The 23977-nt window shown below is 39.6% G+C and overlaps 2 protein-coding genes across 5 annotated transcripts in view; both read right to left on the bottom strand.

The window, feature by feature from the left end:
- CalpC (calpain C) overlaps nt 1-18159 on the bottom strand; it is a 33532-nt gene extending 15373 nt beyond the window's left edge. The window contains exons 1-4 of the mRNA XM_022086948.2: nt 17858-18159; nt 15220-15366; nt 5487-5556; nt 1224-1482 (exon numbers count right to left, since the gene is read on the bottom strand). Of these exons, the coding sequence (XP_021942640.1) occupies nt 1224-1482; nt 5487-5556; nt 15220-15357 (467 nt within the window). The 5' untranslated portion in view covers nt 15358-15366; nt 17858-18159. The remainder of the gene's footprint in view (nt 1-1223; nt 1483-5486; nt 5557-15219; nt 15367-17857) is intronic.
- A 235-nt stretch (nt 18160-18394) lies between these two features.
- The window catches only part of RalGPS (Ral GEF with PH domain and SH3 binding motif), a 33550-nt gene continuing 27967 nt past the window's right edge, over nt 18395-23977 (bottom strand). For all 4 annotated transcript variants that reach the window (XM_022086950.2, XM_022086952.2, XM_087352114.1 and 1 more), the window contains one exon: nt 18395-23239. In XM_022086950.2, coding sequence (XP_021942642.1) covers nt 23115-23239 — 125 coding nt within the window. In that variant the 3' untranslated portion in view covers nt 18395-23114. The remainder of the gene's footprint in view (nt 23240-23977) is intronic.

Raw genomic sequence — 23977 nt, 5'->3', positions numbered from 1 at the left:
AGGACCCCGGTACCCATTGTAGAGGAGGCTGGGTGGGCCCCAGAGCCGGTCTGGACGCAGAGGCTAGAGGAAAAATCCTCTGCCCCCGTCGGGGATCGAACCCCAGTCGTCCAGCCCGTAGCTAGTCACTATACTGACTGAGCTATCCCGGCTCTATGTCTGAAAGTACTGAATTATAATGTATAGAAACTTCAGCGAAGTTATAATTAAAGAAGGGAGTTAATTTGCTGCTTTTTACCGTGCTTTTAGTAGACAGGCCAATAGCCACTACTCCTACAAGCAACTGCATAACAAAACACGGTGTTTCACACCAGGCGTGACTGTGTGACTCTGGAGATCGAACACCGTGACAACAGTACGTGTGGGTTCCATCACTTTTTCTAATCGAATGGTGTAACAGGGTGTTAAAAACGCCTTACGTATTGCCACAGTACTCACCACTTTAACTCTTCACAGCTACATTCTTTGGACCACGTCCATGACAGAAAGGAAGGACATTTAATACACAAATAAGTAACCAATTACCTAAATAACCAACTAGGAAAACAAATATCCATATAATTCGTTTAATAACAAACTGCTTTAGGGTTGAAATAAGATTGTGCGGTACAGTGTTGTCACGTGACAAGAGTTAACCTCAGTTAGTACAATTCTTCAATACTACGCTTTCCTTCGTGTTATTCACAACTTTATTCTTCCGGAAATAATACTTTTGTAAGTTGTTATATTGTTTTAGTAACGTATTACTGTGCAAAGTGTTACAAAATTTCAACGTTTCCTTCAGATCCGCGTCCATTTAAATACCTTTCTTAAGAGCAAACACGCGAACAAACATAAAACCGCCTTCACAAACTAAGGATACGAAAAGTATTGAGGAAGCAACATAATTGTCGCGGTATAGATACGTTATCGCAGGGTGGTGTGCCAGAAATCGCATTGAAGAACTGTGCAAACCACAAGAAATGACATTTAGAAGGGACTGCTTTCTTGTGAGCGCTAATAACATTCAGAGTGCAAGTATAACCCCACTACTTAAACTTCTTAAATACTTGAACAAATTTGTGTCACAGATTTCAACGCTTAATGCTTCAAAATTACCACAAATAGTCCGTATAGGTCACCATATCTGTTTACCAATAGGTAAACTATTTTTTTTTTTCATTCAACGACGTCTCATTGGCGTCAAAGTTTGCCAACAGGTTAGTGAACAAGTGGTAACTTACTTAGCGTAAGCCTTTTCCAGAAGTCCCGGCCAAAACTGTTCCGAGTTGTGAGCTTGCAAGAATGCCAGTCGTCCGTGAACAGTGGGCAAACGGTCGTCCACGAGGACCTCCACCCATTCGCCACACCACCACAATCGGAAACGGAACACACCGGCGTATTGGTCAGGGGCCGAGAAAGTCTGGTCAGCGGGTACGACTCTATAGAAGAGGCCTTTGCTGAGGTAGAGTACTCCGAGGCAGGACACCAGCCAGCGGTCACCTGAAAAAGTACATATCTGACTGATCCCTCTCTCTTGCAGATGCCATGGTTTTAAAAACTATATCAAGAGAAGTCATAGTACTGTGTAGGCAGGTTATCACGGTAGCCATGCGAGGGTCGGAACGGAAGAAGGTTTCTGTTCGTGTCTGGTAGGAAACACTTGATCATATTATTACGTGCGCTGACACACGTCAGCAATGGCTAACACCACCATAAACAGGTTTAACAAAGTAATTCACAGTATACAAGGAGAAGGACATCATTAATAATAACGGTATACTCCACCAATGTTTTCTTGACAGTCGGTAGAACGCCTCCTTCCGCGACCCTGTCACGGCCGGATAAACGGAGTGGCAATACAACACACAAACATTTTCGAGACATTTCGATTGAAGTCTTTTGCGTTGTTGCGCAGTGGTCTGGTCCGTAGTCTGGCGACCGCCCTGATGATGGAGACAGCAAAAAACCTCTGAAATGCCGGTAAAGTTCTACCAGACAACGCGGCGCAACAGCCCAGAAGACATCTTCATAATTGCAGTCGCGAGAACCTCAAATCTAATTTTCTAGACGTTCGCTGGTTTTGTAACATCCACAAGAACATCTTATATCATCACATTCAGTTGGAGTAGGTAATAGTTGAGCCTCAATGTTTGCATCGCAGTTTCAGTTGGTTGGGGCCGTGTAATGCGCACTGATGGACCAACCGAACTCACGAGCCGATATATCTTATCGTAGAACGGGAATCTGTCCGCGTTCTTCTGTTAATCCATGTGTATAATGTATTGCGTTGTTCTGACCCTCTATCCAAAGGGTCACACTGATTCTTACCTCATGAAGCAACGTCCTTCTTGACAAGATAGAAATCGCTCAGATGGTCACGAATTACCAGAATTTAACGGGAACCCTAAGCCTTATTACCGTATTCACGAAGAGTCTGCAACTGGACATCCTGAGCTGCTTGAATCATCTCATTTATTCCTATCCTTAGGTTCTAACGGCTGAAGTTCAGTGTACAACCTTGGTATTCGGGAATAAGCTGCATTATCCAAAGTTCCGGAAAACATTTCAATTTTCATCTTCGTAGTAAACACGACAACTGCAGTGCTGGAATGTTGTAATGTTTGAAAACTTTCAACATTCGACGCGGATCATTTCCGAAAGCCAAACTATATCGCGCTAATAACTGACTTCGTTGAACAAAATTGAGTAATTAGATTTATGCGAACTTGTTTGCAGTAGTAGGCCTAAGCAGCCTTTTTAGTAAATTGCCATGGCATTTTGTCATATTGTCCGTTTTTATAACCTTGCGGCCTGCGAGTCGATAAAAGGGAGTTGTTGTTACCCCAGGACTGGAAACGGTTGAGTACAGTCACTTTACTGACTGGCCTACATCGGCTCATGTGTTTTCCTTCATTCGGCCTACGTATTTAAGGCAAGGGCGGATGTGATTGTCGCCTTGCCAAGTGTATTAGCCCTACACAATGACAAAAGACTTAAGTAGGAGCGCGAACTGTGCCGCACAGAAATTTACTGTACTCTTGGCAAAGCCCTACCCCTTTAGTATCGATACATTTTCAAGACACGACGCAGTGATGATTACGTATTGAGGACAATGAACAGTGACACACGTAGAAGGTCAGTAGCATGAAGAATACTAATACTATCGGAACGGACGTCATAGGATTTGAAATTCTCAAGCAATTCTATGCTCCAGGGAGATAGTAAAGGCACGATTAACAAGTTTTGTGGAACTTGTGAATGGATCCAACACTTGCTGAGTGTTCTTATGAGACATGAATCGAATGTGTTTGCCAACATGAATTTAGACTTCAAATTCACCAGTCAACCTTGGTCATTTCCACTGATTTGAAAAGCCACCACTCAAAAACATGTGCCAGAACGTAATGTATTATGAAGTGAGCGGTATAAATGACCAGTTAATTGGTGCCATAAAACGTACCGATGTGGAAATACGTGCAGCTTAACGCGGAGAGCAATTCGTTCGTCTCAATTGCAGCAAGCGAGGAATTCAGTCTGCTTTCACCTGAAATGTCCGCGGGCAGGAGGACTTTCACACTGAGCAGTAGTAGCGGAGAAATCGACCACGCCAAGTGTTAGTTCCTTCCCTGCCGCCTGATTCTATGCTCCAGTTTTATTATTATTTTATTATTTATTATTATTTATTTGACTGCAAATGGGTTTTTACCCGGTGGCAGTGGTATCGCGAACTAAAGTTAAATTCTTCAGCTGTTCTTACAGATAAATATAAATTCAAACTCTTTGTCACGTTAGACTGAAATAAGGTAGGATACGAAATCACCAAGCCCTCTGTGTGCGCCCCCTTTCAAATAAAGATCCAATGATAGATTTTTACTAAATATGGTATGAACTTTATACCACTGGAAGCCACCATAACCTCGAAAAATTAAATTTCATATCATCAGAAATAACAGTACGGAGGACGCACGAACTTGGGTGACCGAAGACTCAGAATTAAATGTTGGTATGAAATCCTGTACCCCCTCGGGCCAGTGTGAAAGAAACCATCGACACTTACTGCCATGTCACGTCCTTTCTTAAGATGTTTATTATAATTATTAATTGTATTTCTTTCTCAGGTTAACACGACATTAGAGCGACTATCTACACCAAATCTGCTGGAGTTCTGCCTAAATGTAGTATCGTTTTACTTCCTTCACATTAACCTGACAGCAGAATGTCACCAAGATATATGATGTTTACATTTCAATTTAATATTCTTGGGAAAATACTTAACTATGAGTTTACTTTTACAGGTAATTACCTCAAAGGCTCATTAACATGCAATTTCTAGGTCAGCATCTGGAGGCAGCGTTAAAGCACCGCTCCATGATGAACTGTCAGCTTCACCACGAAAAAACAGTGCCCGATAGTCGTTATGGGCTCCTTAGTTGGTCTGGATGTCGTAGCGACGAAGAAAATTCCTGCCGTCACCCGGAATCGAATACCGGTCATTCAGCTCATAACCAGTTCCTGCACTGACTGATCTATCCTCTGTTCAACTGAAGGACGGACGGGCGTTGAACTACTCTCTCTTTTTAGCCTTACTTTAGTGGTGGCAACCAGTTTATGCAACAGTGAAGGCCAGCGGGGGGGCGCAGTCCACAGGAATTGCCATTAAACAGTGTCGAAAAGCACAAATCCTTAAACGTGTTGTACATGCAAACCCTAAGACGTGTGTGAGTAAGTGTGATAAGGGCAGAAAAGGAAAAAAAATCATCTCCGTTTCAAGAAGCCACCGTGGAAACAAAATACACCTGTGTTACTGAAGCCGTTATTGGAGACGATCGTGATCCATTTCCATCCACCTTCTTCTTTCACAACTCATATCCACAGGATCCCTCTTAATGTTATCCTTCCATATTCTCATAATTCTTCCGAGTATCCTGTTTTTCAAGACATTTTCCAGCCCAAATGTGTTAGCGTTTGTCTCAATTACAGTGTCACTCTTTATTAGACACACAAAATCTTCCCCTTACTTCATCCTTCTTAGATCAACACACACACACACACACACACACACACACACACACATATATATATATATATATATATATATATATATTCCCGAGTACTTAAACATTTCATAAACTTTAGGTGAGACGATTTATCGCCCTGATGATGGAGGCAGCAAGCATCTCTGAAACATCGGTAAATTTCTACGAGACTACATGGCGCAACATCCCAGAAGACAGTCTATTCAACTATAGTTTCCACACAGTTAAACCACCAAACCACTGCAATGTGTCAGTGAATTATCGAGAATTGTCAGTCTCAGTCATGGCACACGGCGACCAAACTTTAAACCGCAATACCAAAAGGACATACTTCACGTGCAATAGGCCACTACAGGTACAGTATTAAGTGTGTGCGTTACCTAATAAAGAAAGACTGCTCCATGGGGTTGGTTGGTTAGTCGCCAGGTTTCTGAAAGGACATGTCATGTACGATAGCAAGATACTTACCCATTTTCCCCGGTACAATGTCGAACTGAGCTGGGGCATCGTGAACAAAAACTGGTCTTGTGGACAGTTCCTGGAACAACAATATGACTACTAAGTCGTCATTTGCGATAAATTAGCACCGTTCATTTACACCTACGTGCAGGTTCATAATTGCAGCCATCTTAGAATGCAAATAGCTGCGAAGGAAGGCTTACTGTTGTTACCAGGATTTCAAAATGCTGGGGTCTGAAGATTGCCGTCTTCTGGGTTGTTGCGCCTTGTAGTCTGGTAAATAATCGCCCTGGTGATGGAGGCAGCATGGACCTCTGAAACGTTGGCGGACATCTACCAGACTACAAGGTGCAACACCCCAGAGGACAGCAATCTTCAAACTCACCGCCGAGAAAACCCCAAATCCTACATGCTGGGGTCTGCGTTGTGTCAAGCTTCATAAAGGAAATATGCTGGAAGAAACCTAGCAGCTTAATACATTATTACACATATGATAAGATTCTAGCTGTGAACAACCGTGGTGTCTTATATCAGAGTACATCTCTCTGGCCAGCTGGTTGCAATTCAGGTCCGGCAGACAAACAGAGCAACGGCAGTTTTAAGATGGAAACAGCAAACCACTGAAACCAGATTTTACGTATTTGTACACGAAACCATTTTGTGCCTGGGTCTTCATGAGAAGCAGGTCACCGCCACCAAGGTAATGGAAGCAGCTTCTGAGAAGAGACGTCCAAGCAACGAACTGGTACAAGTAACATGGCTTTACGAGGAGTTCATATGAAGACACACGTGGCCACCAGTTTCGCCTACAGTTTGTACTAGTGTGTTGAGCAGAACATAGAAAGTCCGCATTCACGACAAATACAAGGGAAAACATGGAATAACTTTCTAAACAGCTGTTACGCCGAAGTTATTTGGCATCTATTACAACCGATCATAGGACAATAGAAATAAGGTTACAACAGATTAGAGAATAAATCAATAGATGTTTCTCACAATACGGCATCGACAAAACAGTTCAGGCAACACATAAAAATCTGAAATTTATAAATATTTATAGGTGTCCAAAACTAGGCAGCAGAAAATTCCTAGAATTTCCATTCGGGTCTGAGTCTACAAAATATCATTGGAGACCGCACCATATTTGTTTCTACTTGCCAACTCACAGTCACCAAAATCAGATTGTAAACTTACGAATTTCTAACGTGAGAGCATTAGCGCCATTCAGTCGGGAAGTTTTCTTTTGCGATATATCTTTGCCAAGATAAACCACGAAGAAACTTCTGTGAGGACAGCCGATTGCAGGGCCGATATTCGAAGCGCGTACGCCTGAATACAAGTCTAAACAACAGATTCTCAAAAAGAGGCCCATGTGAACTTCTCTTTGTATCGCCCTGTATAAATAAAATACAGTTACTGCCTAAATTAAACAGGCCTTATTTAATTTTACACAAATAACTAATACAAACACAAACCAATTTGTCACAGGAATTCGTTAAGTAATATGTGAACCTGTTTACGACAGTAAATTAGAACCATTTTAAATAAATTGCCAAGAAATGCCAATAAATTCCCGTCATTCGAAACACCGCGGCCCGCGAGTTCATAAGTAAGAGTGGATGAGGCTCCAGGTCTTAAAGGTCGATGACCCCTGGTCTATACCCTTACCGCTATTTAATTATAAATGACAGTAACTTGAGCTGGGAAATATCTTTTGGAACACTGTATTCAGAACTCGAACACGTTTAAGGCCATGGTAGCTGTTTCAGCAGACGCCAAGTCAGGTAAAACAAAGGCACGACGAAGTCCACTCGGCCCAAGAAGAAACAACAGTTGACCGAGCATGTGTTGAATACCTCAGCAAGATAAGAGAAACTTGTCCTCGTTTCTGATTCCAAGTGACCTGATTAACGAACGACTCTTTAGCACCTGTTAAGGATGGCTTGGCTCCAAGGCAATGTAGGCCTACACGTGACAACTGCAGTGACAGGCATAATACAATACGAACAAACCTGTCAGGTCAGTGCACGATTGCGCCACAAAATAACCTGGGCAGCATGTTTAATGTTCACTGTGCCTCTCTCTGCCAGAATGTCATTATCCGGAATCATGTGGAATTCATGCCATTCGTTCAAGTCTCTCCTGATTCTAGATGGCTTTAACAGTCAAATCAGGATTGAGCAGAAATTTTGCAGAGACAGTGGACCGGTCACTCACTGCTCACAAATGTACAATTGAAGACTATAAAAATAACTTCTGAAAAGGAGGCGGCGAGGACCCACAACTGGGCTATAGAACCGAAGAAGATGAATTCTGAAGAATATGGACATAGCAGGAAGGAAGCGATAGGTGTCCTGTTACCAAGGCAACAACTTAAAACATTTCAGACAAACAAATACAAGCAAGTATAAAAGACTATACACAAATAAATGGAAGCAATCGACCCATAGGAACGAAATGCAGTGAAAGCAGTTATGTAAATAGAACAGAAACGAGATAAAGAGACTAGGATATACAAGAAGAACACAACCCAGAAGACCAACACCGACACATAAAGAAATTTACTTGCAGCATTTCCTCACAGTGTTTCTGCGTCCAGTCAAGAAATTACGCCACTGGCGGTCTGGACCAGATTCCGACCTTGGTCCTACCTCTCTGTGACGTTTTGACTACGGAACATAAATTAGTTATTCCGATTCTATTGTCGGTCAGCAAGGTCACAGAACACCTGCCATTTCTTATAGCACATTCGCTAAAAACGATGGACTGAAGTGGTGCACCTGTTTTTTGGCTTCAATTATCTAATTTTATTCATAAAAAGCCAAGTGACACACATAAGAAAACTGATTTGTTGATACACTGATTACTCACGGCTGTTTATGGATACATCACACATTCAAACTAGAACTGAAAGCAAAGCTGTACGCCATGAAGGCGTTTGTTGGGAAAAAAATGTATGCTTAGGCACTAGATGGTGGTGAGTGGTCAGCGTTATTTCCCGGCTACGTTTTACCCCGGGCGAAAGAACCCCCTGCCCATTAGATAGGCAGGTTTGTGCGTCCCAGTGCCGGTTAAGGACGCAGAGGCTAGAATAAAAGTCATCTGTCCCCACCAGGGATCGAACCCCGATCATCCAGACCGTAGTTAGATACAGAAAAGACTTGGCTATCCAGACTTCAATCTGAACTAGGACACTCAACTTCACTCATCCGCTTGGAAAACATCTGTAAGAACAATTTGAAGGCGACAGGATGATAACACAGAGATTAATTTTAGAGATGTGAGCCTGAAAAGTGGATGAACTGGCTTAGGTCGCGTTCTGTGGTGGGCTTTAGTATTCGCTGTGTAGAAACAGTGTATTAGTTTTCTTGAAATGTAAGTTACATTGGTAGAAGAGAAACGTGGACTGAAGGCCAAGCCCGCGAAGAGATGTAGGCAGCAAAACAACTTGCTAGAGCCCCGCCCAGTGTGATAAGAAGAGAAGGTCACACCGTAATGGCACCATGGGGAAAGAATACCAGAAGAATTTACTAAAGACACAATCCGTAAACTAGCAGAGAATACAGAGAATGCAAGATTTTCGAAACCAGAAACCAGAAGAGAATTCCGAAGTCATGTGTCTGAAAATGTAACAGAAAAATAAAACAAACTAATGAGTCATTGGAGAAACAAGCCAAAATAAAACGCCGAGGACGTAAGCTTTAAGGACAAAAGAAAATTTAAAGTTATTTGTTGTCAGGACTTTTTCCATAGTCTGTTTTTAAAATTCACGACGTTTCGGAGGATAGTTCTGTCTCCAGGTGAGAGGTACCTACTCCTATTTTATCATTTAAGTATTATAATCCACTGACAGAACGCGTATTTGGGTGGACAAGTTGAAATAATTGCACGATTTATATTGTCCAGTCACAGAGACTAGCTCTTTCTAAGGGACCCAACAGGTACCTCTCACCTGAAGACGGAGACAGAACCAGCCTCCGAAACGTCGTGAATTTTAAAAACAGACGATGGAAAAAGTCCTGACAACAAATAACTTTAAGTGTAAACTACCGTCGTCAAAACCCTTTAGAATTAAACAGAATAAAATATTGTTGGCGAGATTTTTTGAGAAAATACTAAAAAGTGAGCCCTTTCAGAAACAAGTAAGAACATTCGTTCTTTCGAAAAGAAAATGTACTTTCTGGCCTATCTTCCTTATTTATTCGTGAAATATATGCTTATATTATAACGCCCTTGTATAGTTCCGTGTGCCTAACCTCCTTTAACAACTTCTTATTAATCTACGAATTTCACGAAATATGGTATGAACTTTATGCCATTAGAGGTAACCTCATCTTTATTCTCTTCAACTTCCTACCGTAAATAAGACTGACATGGTGACCGTAATTCTGCACGACAATAAACAAAGTATATATATATTAGTTAATTAGAAACATGGCGACGGGATGACACCCTGAGGTTACATCTAAAAAATATGAAGTAGTCGAATCTGTTCTAGACCATATTGTATTTACATTGACCTTCGATCACATGACGAAAACTGCGAACAGCTAGTTTCAAAAGAGCAGTGAATGTGACCATCGATGTGTACCTACAGCTGGTACCTAATATGGGAACATCAATTCTCATGCATAATACATGAGTGGCAGAACTCGAGTGGGTGACGACTACAAATTAAAGTCAGTTGGACGTTTAACCCTTTGAAGCCGAAGCTAGTCAACACAATATTTAAGAATCCAGTACGTACCGTAAAGAAAATATTACCCTTCACCATTACAAAGATAAATTAAGTAATGTTATTTAGGGATATAATCGCTGTTCTGAGAATCATACAAAATACACCATCTCCATTAAAGATTAGCTCTGGTTTATATCTGAAATAATTAAACGGTCATGTTATAAAAACCGGGTGGCTAGCACTTCTATCAGGAGATCTCGTGTTCGAATATCGGTCTGGAGACCAGTTACTCTGAATAAGGTATTTCGTTGTTTCCTCCAGTTCGCCCTAGAAGACTCTAGAACAGAACCTTAACACTACCGCTTACCTCAATTCGAAAATCACTATCAACCCATCATTTGATGCTATATGCTAGTCCATTTCGGGAAAACGGCTACAATATGCGCAAACCTCTTCTCACTAAAGCTGGTATTTCAGTATTTGTCAGTGGTGAAAGTATCAAGACGGTGATTCGGATGACCTAAGAATTAGGTGAGTATTGAATGTTAGAAAAGCACTGCGTTAAATGACTGACTGCCCATTCATCTTGGGCCTACATACCAAACTTGACCTAAGAACTTAACCCAGATTTTTTTAAACAGTATAACCCGCAGCTCGTGACAGAACTGACAACAATGTTTTCATCATGATGCAGTTTGTATTCTGGTCCACATACTTGAAAATGAGGCCCGGGGGGGGGGGCCTTCAGGAGATTGTCTTTGAGAGCTCTCCTTTACACTCTCTTCCACATTGGGGCATTAGGCTGTGCTCGTGACAATTTTACAGGAAACAGTTTCTAACCTCATTCATTGAAATGACCTTCGGTTGGTGTCAAGATACGAGTATTGACCCTTTGAAGCACGAATTCAAAAGAGAGATAATTAAGATGGATAGTAGAATAGTAAAAGTAAGAAAAAAACGAATTCATGAGGAAGAACTGGCATACAGTATTCCTACGGTCAGAAACAGCATTTATTGCGAGAAAGATCCCTGGCAATGGCCGCCGGTAAGGTAAGAACTAGTAAAGATGTACGGTGATAAGCACTAAAAGTATGGAACAGAGACCGCGGAATTTAATTTATCAATGTCTATTGAAATGATAATTTGGGAAGTAGCACGGGGGTAAATTCGATTATTTTAAATTGGCAGGGGAAAAACTTGAAATAACAACTTGGAAGTTGGGAAGCATCTCAGCATTTCCTTAAAGACAAGTAGAAATATAATAATCTCCAAAAGCTGTCCTAACGTGTGCAAGCTCGCCTAAATAATGCTTAATTTAGTTCCTACCTCACAGAAAACACAACACATTCATTACATAGACAAACTGGGAAATGTCGTTTATGAAAATAATCGGTATTTTTCTGAGAATCGTACGAAATCCATAAATGCACTATGAGGGTAAAATGCACTACGCCCTAAACGGCCAAAGCTCTAGAAAACCCTGTTAGTGACTAGCGACGGGCTGGAATACCGAGGTTCGATTCTCCACAGAAACAGCTGTTTTTCACATCTCCACTTTGACCAGAGCAGCTCTGCAGCCCACCAACTCTCATGTCGAACGTGTGTCCGGTGGTATCGTGGCCGAAGCGTGTAGCTGACCACCTCCACTGCCTACTAGAATTGAGTAGATACAGCGTCTTAAATCATTGATAGAAAAACAACAACATGAAGGTTGTGTTAGATGTACAGTAATATACTGGTTTGATGGCATACTAAAACCATCAACTGTGCAATTGTTTAAGTATACTTGGAGGATAGGAAGGAGGCACAACCAACCACATTCCAGGGAGTTGTAGAATCTGTGTCACTCAGTGAACAAACTGACAGACAAGCAAACAGACAGAGAAGCAAAGGCGCTACATTTTACCTCTACACATTGTACCTGACATACAGCGAGTATTTCATGGCACACAACCAATCACAGTCATCCTCCCGGGAACATCACGAACCCGTGAGCACGCTAACTTGTCTGCAGAGCGTAATACGTCCATTGCCCCAAACAGTTTGGCATAAACCCCTTCGTCAACACCCGAAACCGCCGCGGTGAGAAGAAATGCGACGCATTGCTAAGGACGTAAATCGAGTACACGTGTACGGAAACGCGTATCTAGATGTACCTGTAAAAGAAACTGGCAATTGGATTATATGGCTGTTTGCGGTGTGGTCTTAAAGGATCGACGCTTCCTTCATGCCAAGAGAACTCAACATTTACCACGGCTTTGGCATTCCACCCACGTACAAAGTCCTTGTGCACAGGAAACAGTGTACACGTGAGGAGGAGAAGAAGATATTAAGTATCATACGTTTAACTCCCACCTCCCGTCAAAGTGATCCTTTCTGCACAACGTATTCAGAAAGTAAAGTTTTCCAGACGAAGGGACAAACAAAAGAGTTGACAGCGAATTTAAAATGTGAACTTTTAATGAAGAGTTCATTCAGTACGGGCTACCGGGTGTCGCTCCTGGGGCCCAATATCCAGCGGATACAAACAGCTCCTCCCTGTTGGGAAAACGATCGGGACATATGGATAACCACCCACCGAGATTAAGAATTTATGGAGCTTTACCTTGACTCCCCTACAACAGGAGGATTAAGATGATTCCTTAATAACGCCCAGTGCTTCATAATTTGTACTCTTCCACACCAATTCATGTTAGGGAGACCAAATTAAAAGTGAAATTAGATGAGCGGAACATGTAGCACGCATATTGGAGATAGGCACTGTATACAGAATTTTGCTCCGAAAACCTGAGTGGATACGACTACTTGGAAGGCCTACGAGCAGCTTACACGAAAGAATAATATTAAAATGCATCTTAAAGGAATAGGGTACGGACAGGATTCAACTGGCTCAGTGTAAAGCCCAGTTGCGGCTTTTACAAAGACGGTAATGGACGTACATTTTCCACAAAAAGCGGTTAACTTACTGACTGGTTGAACGACCATCAGTCCCTGTAGAAGGACTACGTTCCACCGAGGTGATTCAACACGCGAATGTTAAAGTGGGGATATTTCTAAAGAAGCTCGTTCACGACCACAGTCGACATAATTACAAATGTAACAGCAGTGCGACAAAACACCGTGAATTACATTTGCGTCACAACATAAGAACCGTTACAGAAAACAGTTTCTATAATTATTATAATTATATAACAATTGAATAGCAACTTTACGTGAAATATTTTATGTTCCCTGTAACAAAACAGGTTCAGAGAGACCGAACTGATTTTGGAATTCGCTGCTGATTTCATAACTACAATTTATTAAACTGTTGTAATCAAAAGCATTACATGAAAGTCGGTGTTGCCAACAGATTCTCAAGGCGTGTAAAAATGTTACATAAGATTAGTTGCCAATATAAGAAAAATATACCGTAATTTTGCAGTCTTACAAAAACTCCTGCGGTTCTAATCTGGGAACAATAAAAGGCCAGAATGAATTGAAGCGAGTCTAGAGAGAGAGAGAGAGTGAGCACATAGTAAAAGCGTTCTCAACACTGAATACTAGCCACCTAGAAGCTGCCTTATTGCATTGTTAACTGCACAAAATGTGATTCTTTCTTCAATGGTGTTTAACTGATGAAAATCATTTACTGAGACTTAGTCCTTAAGTTATTCAACAAATCGAAATTTAATGTTACTTTCAGATCAATGTCTTTAAGTAAGCCTATATACAGGCGTAACTTACCCGTGTTCAAGCAAGTATGAGTAACTGATAACTATAATCATTTTTAAACTATGGTGTTTTAGCGACGTTTTCAGACCTGATGTAATTTCGAAATAATCGCACGAGGCCCGCATGTAAAAATGGTTGCCTAACCAGTCTTTACAAATGGTGAAAACATCAGTGAGGAGGATAGCCGATGCCCTTCTGGGAAATGAACAGGTCATCTCCAGACATGGAAGTAAGAACTTTCGAAAACCTGGAGTAATTGCAATGTGTCATTTACGAGCAATGGAATCACTGGTGCAAAGCGAAGTTCTGTGGCATGCAATTGTGTGCGTGTCCTGATGCTACACGGTCGTGGTGGTAACGGTGTGCTGAAGATGTGGGTCTTCTGGTTGCGAGCAAAAGAGATCGAGGAACCACGGACCGTTAGGAACAACTGCGGTCTGGCAGGGCGCGTAATGTGGGCACAGTGACACAACACTCAGCAAGTGTTACTGCCGACTCCAGACAATGTTCGTTTCAAATATGTGACAAATATTAGAACTGTAGGCTATTTGTCATTCTGCATCATCCGCGATGTGTGATTTATGTTGTAAAGTATTAGACCTTATTCTTTTAAAACGTATGTACTTTTGTGTACATGCCATGATGAAGGCATAGACAAAGTTCTGCTTGCGCTTATGCATAAACCATGAGGGCGTAGGGAAGGAGAAGTAAAGCTCCACGTATTCTTAACCTCGGTACGAGACACAGATAACTGACCAGCATCACGCTCCGATGAGCCGAAAATGCCCACACCTGGACCTCCTTCTCTGTTTAAATATTACCCGATTTTCAAATTTCTAGTTGCAGCAAGGTTTGCAGACGACTGCAATGACGTCAGATGGACATAGAAGCAAAGGAATCGAGTTCAAAGACACGCGTCATAACGTGCGGCCATTCAGTGTCGGGTACGTTAAAAGAGTCTTCGATTAAATCTCACGTACACCTCTGAGGTTCTCTTTAGAAACGCAAGCCAACCCTCATGATTGAGGCAGAGGCGTTCTCCGAAGCACACAAAGCTACCCACAGCGTCCGTTCTTCGTCATAGTTTTCTTAAATCAAACTATATTGAAATAAATTGCTCATTTATTATAACTGTCAAACAACAATCTATGGTTGACACTTATTACTCTTTTACGTTATGAAGTTGGTTATGGTCGCCTAGCGACCAGACCAGACCTTGAGACAAAGGCACGGAGAAAACTACAAAAGCGTTTTATTTTCATGAAATATGCTTTTCTAACCCGACCATGCTCGAGATAACCCTGCAGTCATTGCGAACAGCAATCGCCTTACAACCGATTTATTTCTTACCTTAGGACGTTTCCATACAAACTGAAATGGTGGCGTCTGGTGATAGAAAACTGAAGCTTGGGTGGCGGGAAACTCAGGGTCTTCCCATAGTTCCCCGCGCTTCAAACAAGAGCGCCTGATGCGCTCGTAGTCCGTCATGGGGTACACCTGTAGAACAAATACACACTATAGAAACACTTGCACCAACAGCTTAGTCTATACACTCTCTTGGGTCACCTGCTACGGGAAAAAGTCTCTAGGGTTTACTGCAACAGAAATACTTAACAGCGAAATTTGCAAGAGAAAAACACACAAGTATACAGAACAAACGTTATCGGTCTGAGCTATTGAAACTGCAGTGGAGAGACAGGATTTAAAGCCAATAATGCATACATTCAGTCAGAAGTAGTAAAGATGGAAGGGGCGACCACGGTTTGCTCCTGTATTAATTAATGTTCCCTGCGGCACAAGTGTCGCTCCCGACCCACAAGTTCGCACAAACAAAAAAATGCTACCCACCCGGCCTTCTTTCAGATGGATGGACTACTGTGTGCCTTATCTCACCGTAAAATGACCGAAGTGTGAAGCTAACCATTCGCATCATTTAGTGCCGAATCTAGAAATTTGTGGAATTTACCTCAACTGCACTTCTTCATGGCGTGGTGCCCAGTCACGGAAACAACTATAACAGTTCTCAAAAAGCCCCACCGAAAGACTAACACGGCGTTTCGCTAATTGTTTTCCGCGTTATGAGATGGATTCCGCGAGAAACGTTAAATGTGACTTTCCCTCCAAGTTACCAAAATATTTCTTAAAACAGAAACAGTAGCTGAAATTGTCTAACTTAGGTTGCATAATTTGAATCTACAATACATTTTGAGCAAATTCAAGTTCAGTTAAATATGTATTTGAATTAAACACTTTCTCCTTCGAATATTTGTTCCAACAGTTGATAAGCAGTTTTATCTAGATGCCCAACGTCACTACAAACATTAATCACATTTCAAAAGAACTGAAGCAAAATCTCTCTTTTCGATTAAAACGTAACACATGCATTTAAAATTATTAACTTTCATTATTTCTTACGTTCTGCAAGTTTTGTTTTGAAACACATTCATAAGGAGTGAAATTAGATCTTCCTTTCATTATTTAATTTATGCAGGTACGTGCTACAAAATCCTCTGACGTTCTGTTTCTGACTTCTCAACGCCGTAAGAATATGTTTAACCATTTCTGGTCTGTTTACTTGTAAAAGGACTTTTATTCACGACTCATGTCCAATCAGACTGTTCATACGACCAGAAACGGTTAAGGGACACACTCACAGCTCAGAAACCCGCAAGCGATTCATCACTAAGACATTCAGTTAAACAGGAGGAACTGTGAACTTGAACTTGAGCCGAGTCTAAAATGATGGACTGTGAAGTTTTCTTCCGTACAGAAGGCATGTGCATCCTGCTAAGTATGCAACTAGTCACGCGGGCGAGGTGCAGTGGGTGTTCACCAAGCGACCTTGAGACAGGGGTCAATGGATGTAGCAGCTATCAGCGAGAGGGCAGTGCACAATGGGTGAACCAATGTTTTCACTGTTATCCAACAAAATATTTTATTGGGACTACAAGAACTGCATCTCTCTCAACCAAAAACATTGGTTCCCTCTTACAAGAATACAAACAGGCTTCCAGTATGATGTATGGGATTATACACAACTCATTGCCTCGATGTTCACTTATTACAAATAAGAGTTTTACCATATTGCTGCAAAGTTAAATTGACCGCTGATATCACTTTATATGGAGTCATAAATCACTTTTCCTTGTACAATACTTCGTTAAATATTCACCATGTCCGTAAATGTTTTAAATAAAATGTGCAGTTCTTCACGACTTTCATATGTTGCGCTATACACGTCTTTTTTTAAATGCGACTGTTTTGAGGAAATTACTAAGATCCTATTTAAACGTCCTGTGGATCTTAAGAGCATGAATAAAAGATGTTAGTGAACAGGGTACTGAAAAGAATACATTGACCTGTCGGGGAGAAGTAAGAGTGGAGCATATAATATACTGAGGAGCTTAATCATTTATACCATTTATTTATTACTACAGTGACCGAACCAAGGAGGAGCATACCCTTACGCGGCATGGAGGAAATAAGACGTACAGAAACTTTTAGTAGAAATACTTTAAAAGAAGATATATATAATAATAATATTAAAGTGGATATTAAATAGATGTGAGTAGTGGATATGAATAAAGTGGCTGAAGATAGAGTCCATTGGTGGGCTCTTGTCAATCCGGCAGTGAACCTTAGGGTTAAATAAAAGGCAAGGAATTTTGTTGGCCAGCTAGGCGGCTATAACATTTCCAAGCCTAAATTTAATCGACATTCATTCAATAGTTTCAAAGATGAAACATGCGACCAAAGAGACGGATACGACCTCCGCATTGTACGTTCCACGCGCGTAAAGAACAGATGTTAATACAAAACCCACTTAGTAACTATCGTGCTACTCTTTTAACAAATCTCTTCCGTTCTGCCTATGAAATAACACCACAAATTATAGGATATATTTTTTTCTGTGTATAATTCAATTTATTTATAGTTCACAATTATAATAGCTCATACTTTAATTGAGCCGTTTGTCAGTAATACTTACGTTTTTATTTTGCTAACGTCCGATGCACTGTAATCCTGTACTGAAATGTTCTTTTATTAAACATGAAAATTCACTTATTACAACTTCAAACCCAAATTATGTCCAGTAGCTTTCACTTGAGTAACAATTTGTTAGTTCGTTTTATTTTAAAAATCATCACTTCACGTCACACACACGCACCAATGAATGGTTATGTTTACACATTACTGACAATCGTCGCACCTTACCAGCTTGTATTTCCAGCTGTTGCATGCCCCACACTGCTCCAATCTATAACACGCATTGAAGCCTCCTCCACAAGTACAACCAAAGTGTTGCCATCTAGCGGAAAAGTGGTGAAAAGGACTCCCCCCCCCCCCTTATGATGACTAACATCCCGACTGACAACTGTTACAAAAATAATAAACTCGTGTGAGGAATGTTAAGTTGCTAGTCCTTAGTTAGCTTTTTGGTATGGGTTGACAGGTAAGGAAGGCATTACAAGAGTTTCATTTTCGTGTATACCATCAGTGTACTGACAGCAAAAAGACACCTGGGTCTGATAAGTTCAGCAATTTTATTTTCAGAATGCAGTACAGCTCAATGTTGCAATTTTAAGAGCAAGTAAACACTAAGTCTTGTGTACAACTAGGTAGGACATTCTCACTACAAGAAAATCAGGAGAGCCTATGGGGAAACAGTCATAGGCCAAGCTGCATTATGTAAATGGTTTAAGCATTTCAAGGAGAAATGACAAATTGCTCGAGGATGACACACAGAAGAGTAGCTCATAATGAGATCAATGACATACCCCCATCCATGCAACCACATGGGGAATTCCCTGTGTGATAACACCCGGCCAAATAGGTGTCAGACACGCACTCAAGTCACTGCTTCCACAACTACTTATGTTCCTTGTGAAATTACATTCACAAATTGAACATCTAGAGGCAATAACAGACAAATGTGCCAGAAATGTTACACCACACAACCATTTCCCAACTGTAATGAAACATACTTGCATTATCACACACAGCTCACCTAACTTTACCGTTTCCAAAACTTAAATGTAACTTTTGAAATACAAATAATTTGGTGATGATGAAATCACTAAACACAACACAATAGAGCATCGCTGGCATGCACTGAAGACGCCTACTTTGTACAGGATTATCATCATCATCCTATCCCTTAAGTACAGCATTTTAATTCCAAAGATTCAGTTTTGATACTGTTTGATCAGGCTTGGAATATTCTGACACATGAATACTGGATGATGTTCCACAGTCACTTATGCATTCTAATCCTATAACCAGGCCCACAAATGCTAGAACAGTGTGTTTCCATCAGCAATGATAAAATCCATCAAAGTTTACAATGCCATTAAGCTCAGTGCAGCCTTTAAATTCTAAACATAACATAATATTTTGAAATTACTAGTCCAGTAGATAAGTGTTCACAGGGCTGTTAACATAAGGCCTAGACATCCCCTGAGAAAAGTAGGTCATTCAAGATATGTTCTTGTAAGCAGACTCTCTGTATAAAAATGTTCTACATTTGGAACACATTACCATACATGGTTCAAACATAATTTCATTAATACAGACAGATGACAGTTTTTCAACTCATCATCATATGTATCTGGTAGCAGACTACTAACTCCAACACTAAACAGTGCATCTCATGCTATATTTCCTGCTTAATCTTCACTTATTTGCGCACAGCTAAGACAACATCTTTGTATATTTTAGATACAATAATAAGCATATGGTAGTGTTTTCTTCTTCACAATACATTCTAATGACAATCATATGATTCACACTAGGCACACATTTTTCAATGTATATCTTTTACATTTTACTAGTTACACACCGATTACAGAAACAAACAAGGATCTACAGTCAAAGTATATTAAAAGTCTTCATTTATCTGACCATATAGTACAGGACAGTGGTTTCCAACCTGCAGAATACATTTCTAAAGATTATAAATCCACACTTCTCATTCACAGGTTCTCAAGTGTGGCCACCATAAAATTTCAAGTCTGCACATACATGCTTACCATTTCATTTCCTCCTTCTAAATGGAGCCACAGTGAATTGTGCATGGCCAAATTACCAGCCATAAGAAAACATCTGTTGAGAACCACTGTTCTAGACTCAAGAAATGTTTCAATAAAAGTTTATCAATTAATTTTTGGGAGGGTCTCTCTTAATAACAGCCTACTCATATCAAAACATGTACACAAATCACAACATGCCCATCTTAAACTGGATTTTCACTATACATGGTCTTGAAAAAAGATACTGGAATTGTCCCACCAAGAGAAACTGCTTCTCTAGCATTACTTCCAATATTCAGAAAATCTGCAATTAAAAAAGTCAGAACGATTATGCTCAATAACCTAGGACTTTACTTTAATTTACACTGTAATTCCTCCTTGCATGTCATAAAACCCTTCCCCTCATCACTATCACTATCATGACCACTACTTGCAGTTTTGGTTTGGGAGTTCCATCTGAAATTTGTAAGGTTAATAGGGTGTCATAAGAAAAAGATATTTTGCAAAACTAGTAAATGCAATGAAAACTAAATGAAATAACACAGTAAATTCCCAATTATCCAGGCTAGTGATGAGGAAAATATGCATAATAATTTAAAAACATGGATAATCCAAAATATTTTGTTTGGTGCATTCGCAGAACTTCACAAATTACTGTTTTTTAAATACAAAATTGACGTTTATTTTGAGAAACAATTTGTAATATTCGCATGTATTTGTGGACAATTTACACTCCTCATGGCAGTGCAAATTTCACTCATATCCTTCCCACCTCTTTTTTCACTTTTGTTTAGTAACTTAGACCAATGTTCTTTACTCTATAGTCATTCTTCGACACCACCTTCATCCATGTTTCCAAAATTTCTCATAGCACACACCATGTAAAGAATTTTATACTTGCTGATATTTTAATTTGGAAAACCTGGACATCATTATCTTTTAGATCTGGAAAAAGTTTCCTCCGTAACTGAACCAGCATTACTGGATTCATGAAAGACCATGAACAAGATATGTAAAATACAGCATCCAGCATCTAATTTTTTCCACTATCCAGTTATGTCTTCATTCACAAGAATTCAAAAATGTTCAGCCCAACAGCATTATTCATGGAAAAAATAATTCAATCCCCAGTCCATAATCTTTGGCTAATTCCGTCACTAATTTTCTGTTCTAAAATTTTTCAATGAATTTGATCTTTCGTCTTACTGTCAGTAAAAATTCCTTACAATTTTCAGCCTTTTTACTTAAGATACCCAATTAACAATCACTTCCACCTGATACACAGTACGATGTAACAGACAATAATATAAAAAATGACTAAGCACCTGTAGTATCTTCTCTCTCCACCACCATTCCCACTGTAACAATCTCAGTACCCCATTACCAATCCTGAAAATAAGCACCTTAAAAAAAAAGAATTCATCAGCCATGTTCTGCAGATAATCCCAAAATCTCCCCATCTGAAGCAAGTAGGGAAATATGTTGAAAAAGCCTAGTTCACAAGTCTGCATTTAAGTTAAAGAAAAGTGCACAAAGCTGTGCATGAATAATCAAGAGTTTGTTGTAATGGAAGTGGATTTTCGATTTGAGGAATATAGAAACAGTTTGATGAAAATAAGAATCACAACTGTCTCCTACAGAACATTTTCTGTTCCCTAATACGAATATGTGTTAAAGTACTTTTAAATACCAGTCTAAAAAATATAATAAACAAATGAAATACAAAACAAAGGTAGTAAATTTTATCAAACAAATACATTTTATAACTTGAGACATCATCTTAGAAGGTGCAAACACATCTTAAACATATTCAGATGAATTTTAAACTTAGGCCAATGTTATATAAAATCGAGAAATGGATAAATTTCACTTACTATTACTACATGTATGTCATAATTACCATACAAAACTCCACAATGCATCTCTAAATTTAAAAACATATCACAACTTATAACAACAGCAATACCATGCGCATCTTCCACACAATCAGTCGCACGTAGTTGGGCAACAGTAATGCACAATCATGTTAGTATATGTTCACAAGCTGACCTGACAAAGAAAATGTTATGACAATTTTTTAAGGTTATAAATTTCTTACCAGCACAAGCTGATAAATATATGCTGGAAACAAGAACATTTTTACTAAAAACATAGCCACAATTTGAGAAATGGAATAACTGTACACAGCTCCTTGTTAAAAATTATTACAGCATAGTTAATGCTAACCTCCATTCTAAGAAACAGTGGATAACAGGAGGAGAGGAGACATCAGTTGAATGTAATGCAACCACAAATGATGTGTATGACTGGTACTTAATCAAATTATTGCATGATATTATCTGGATTAATTTAGAGACAAAATAGAGTTTTTCAGAAAATGACAAGTGATTAGGAAATCTTTATATTGGACTATTAAGAGAATGTTCATTATAATTTCCATATTGGTACCAATTACAGAAACATAGAGCTGTAATAATAATTCCAAGCTATCACCTTGGAGAAATGATGACAAAGTGAAATTTATATTTCCAAGTCCACTGTTTAATTCATATGGATTATAAGCTATAAACTCTGCAAGAAATCTATTCCTGTCATTGATAGTGGGCTATCTCAACTATGGACAGGATTCTCATCTCATCACATCACATACTGGAATGGAACTCCTTTCATATTATTTATTCTCCATTTGTAAGATGGATAAACATATTTGCAGGAAACACCTTGCACACCACTGCAATGTGGACAACACACTGAACACGTTAAAGTCCTGATAATGTTACATATGAACACTACAATAGTCTTCCCTAAGAGACTCTAGAATGGCAGCACACAATTCCTGTCTCCTTCTCTATCCTTAACATTGCCCATACATAAATATCAAAGTATCAACACTGCCAATTAATTAAAGAAGTAAAAAAGTACTTAACAAAATTTTGTAAATATTGTCATGAAATGAGTATTTATAGCATGGTGCCAAAAAGGTTTCATTTCCATTGCAAGTACTGGAAATTCTAGAAACAGCATCAGTAAAACAGTGACAGTAGCAACTGTTAATGGACACATAAACTGCACTGCTTTCTGGCAAAATATCTGAAACTCTCACAATTTGGTATTTACAATAGGCCACAGAAGCTAGAAGATAAACCACTTTTTCTAGAAGAGGCAAGTTCTCTTCAGAACCACTATATTCAAACAGAAAGCACTTGTTCAAAACTATCACTCAAATGACATGAGATTTGCAGGCAGTGGCTTCTCCTTGATGCCACAGGCTGCTTGCTGCAGATGGCGGAACCACTGTTGCGCTGCAGCCTTGCTGCCAGCTCTGCATTTGTACACATTCCCTGCAATGACCATAAAAGTATTTCCACTTTTTAACAATTTTAAGCATTATGTGAGAAGTACAGTGAAGTCACAATTCAGCAATACACTAATAAATTCAGTACTTAGCTTAATTCTACCATCATACAAATAAAATTAGAAAACCATTACTATTACTTTATTTGGAAGTTTATAATGACTATGCAGAAGATACACTACTTGTCACCATGCCTGATGTTACACATAGGAAAATTTGCTGCACACCATCAGATATGGAAAAATCTCAGAAATCCAGGAGCCTCAAATACTTTATAATCATAAAAATCCAACGGATTTATAACTGACTATTGTTGTTCATCTTACAGATCATTTAGACCAAATCTATGAACCACATTTTATGGTCCATTTCTAACAATCTCATCGCAGTTTTTAAGGTCTATTGTCTGCATTCAACGCAGTCCAACATATTCTGATGAGGTTTACAGTATTCCTCCTTATGCAGCAGTCATTTTGGAATGGCATTAGTCCAAATTTTCTTCACTTGCTTTCCTGTGTTATCACAAATTTCTGAACAAATCATTTCTTATATTTAGGCTGAGAAATGTTGGCAACTTAACAGTCAGTACATCAGCAATTTTATTGTACTGTAATGTCCACACTAAGGAAATCTGCTGGAAGTGAACTTCATTATTTATTATCAGTTTCATGAGTTCTTCCAAACGGTAGAGTACTACTACTGTCAGCAAATACCTGACATTTAT

This window comes from Zootermopsis nevadensis, unplaced genomic scaffold (assembly GCF_977971745.1).
Source record: "Zootermopsis nevadensis isolate Lab colony 2312 unplaced genomic scaffold, Znev_1.0 Znev_ptg000020l, whole genome shotgun sequence".
Lineage (NCBI taxonomy): Eukaryota > Metazoa > Arthropoda > Insecta > Blattodea > Termopsidae > Zootermopsis > Zootermopsis nevadensis.
The sequence above is the reverse complement of the archived record's forward strand: the minus strand, read 5'-3'. Positions and strand labels throughout refer to the sequence as shown.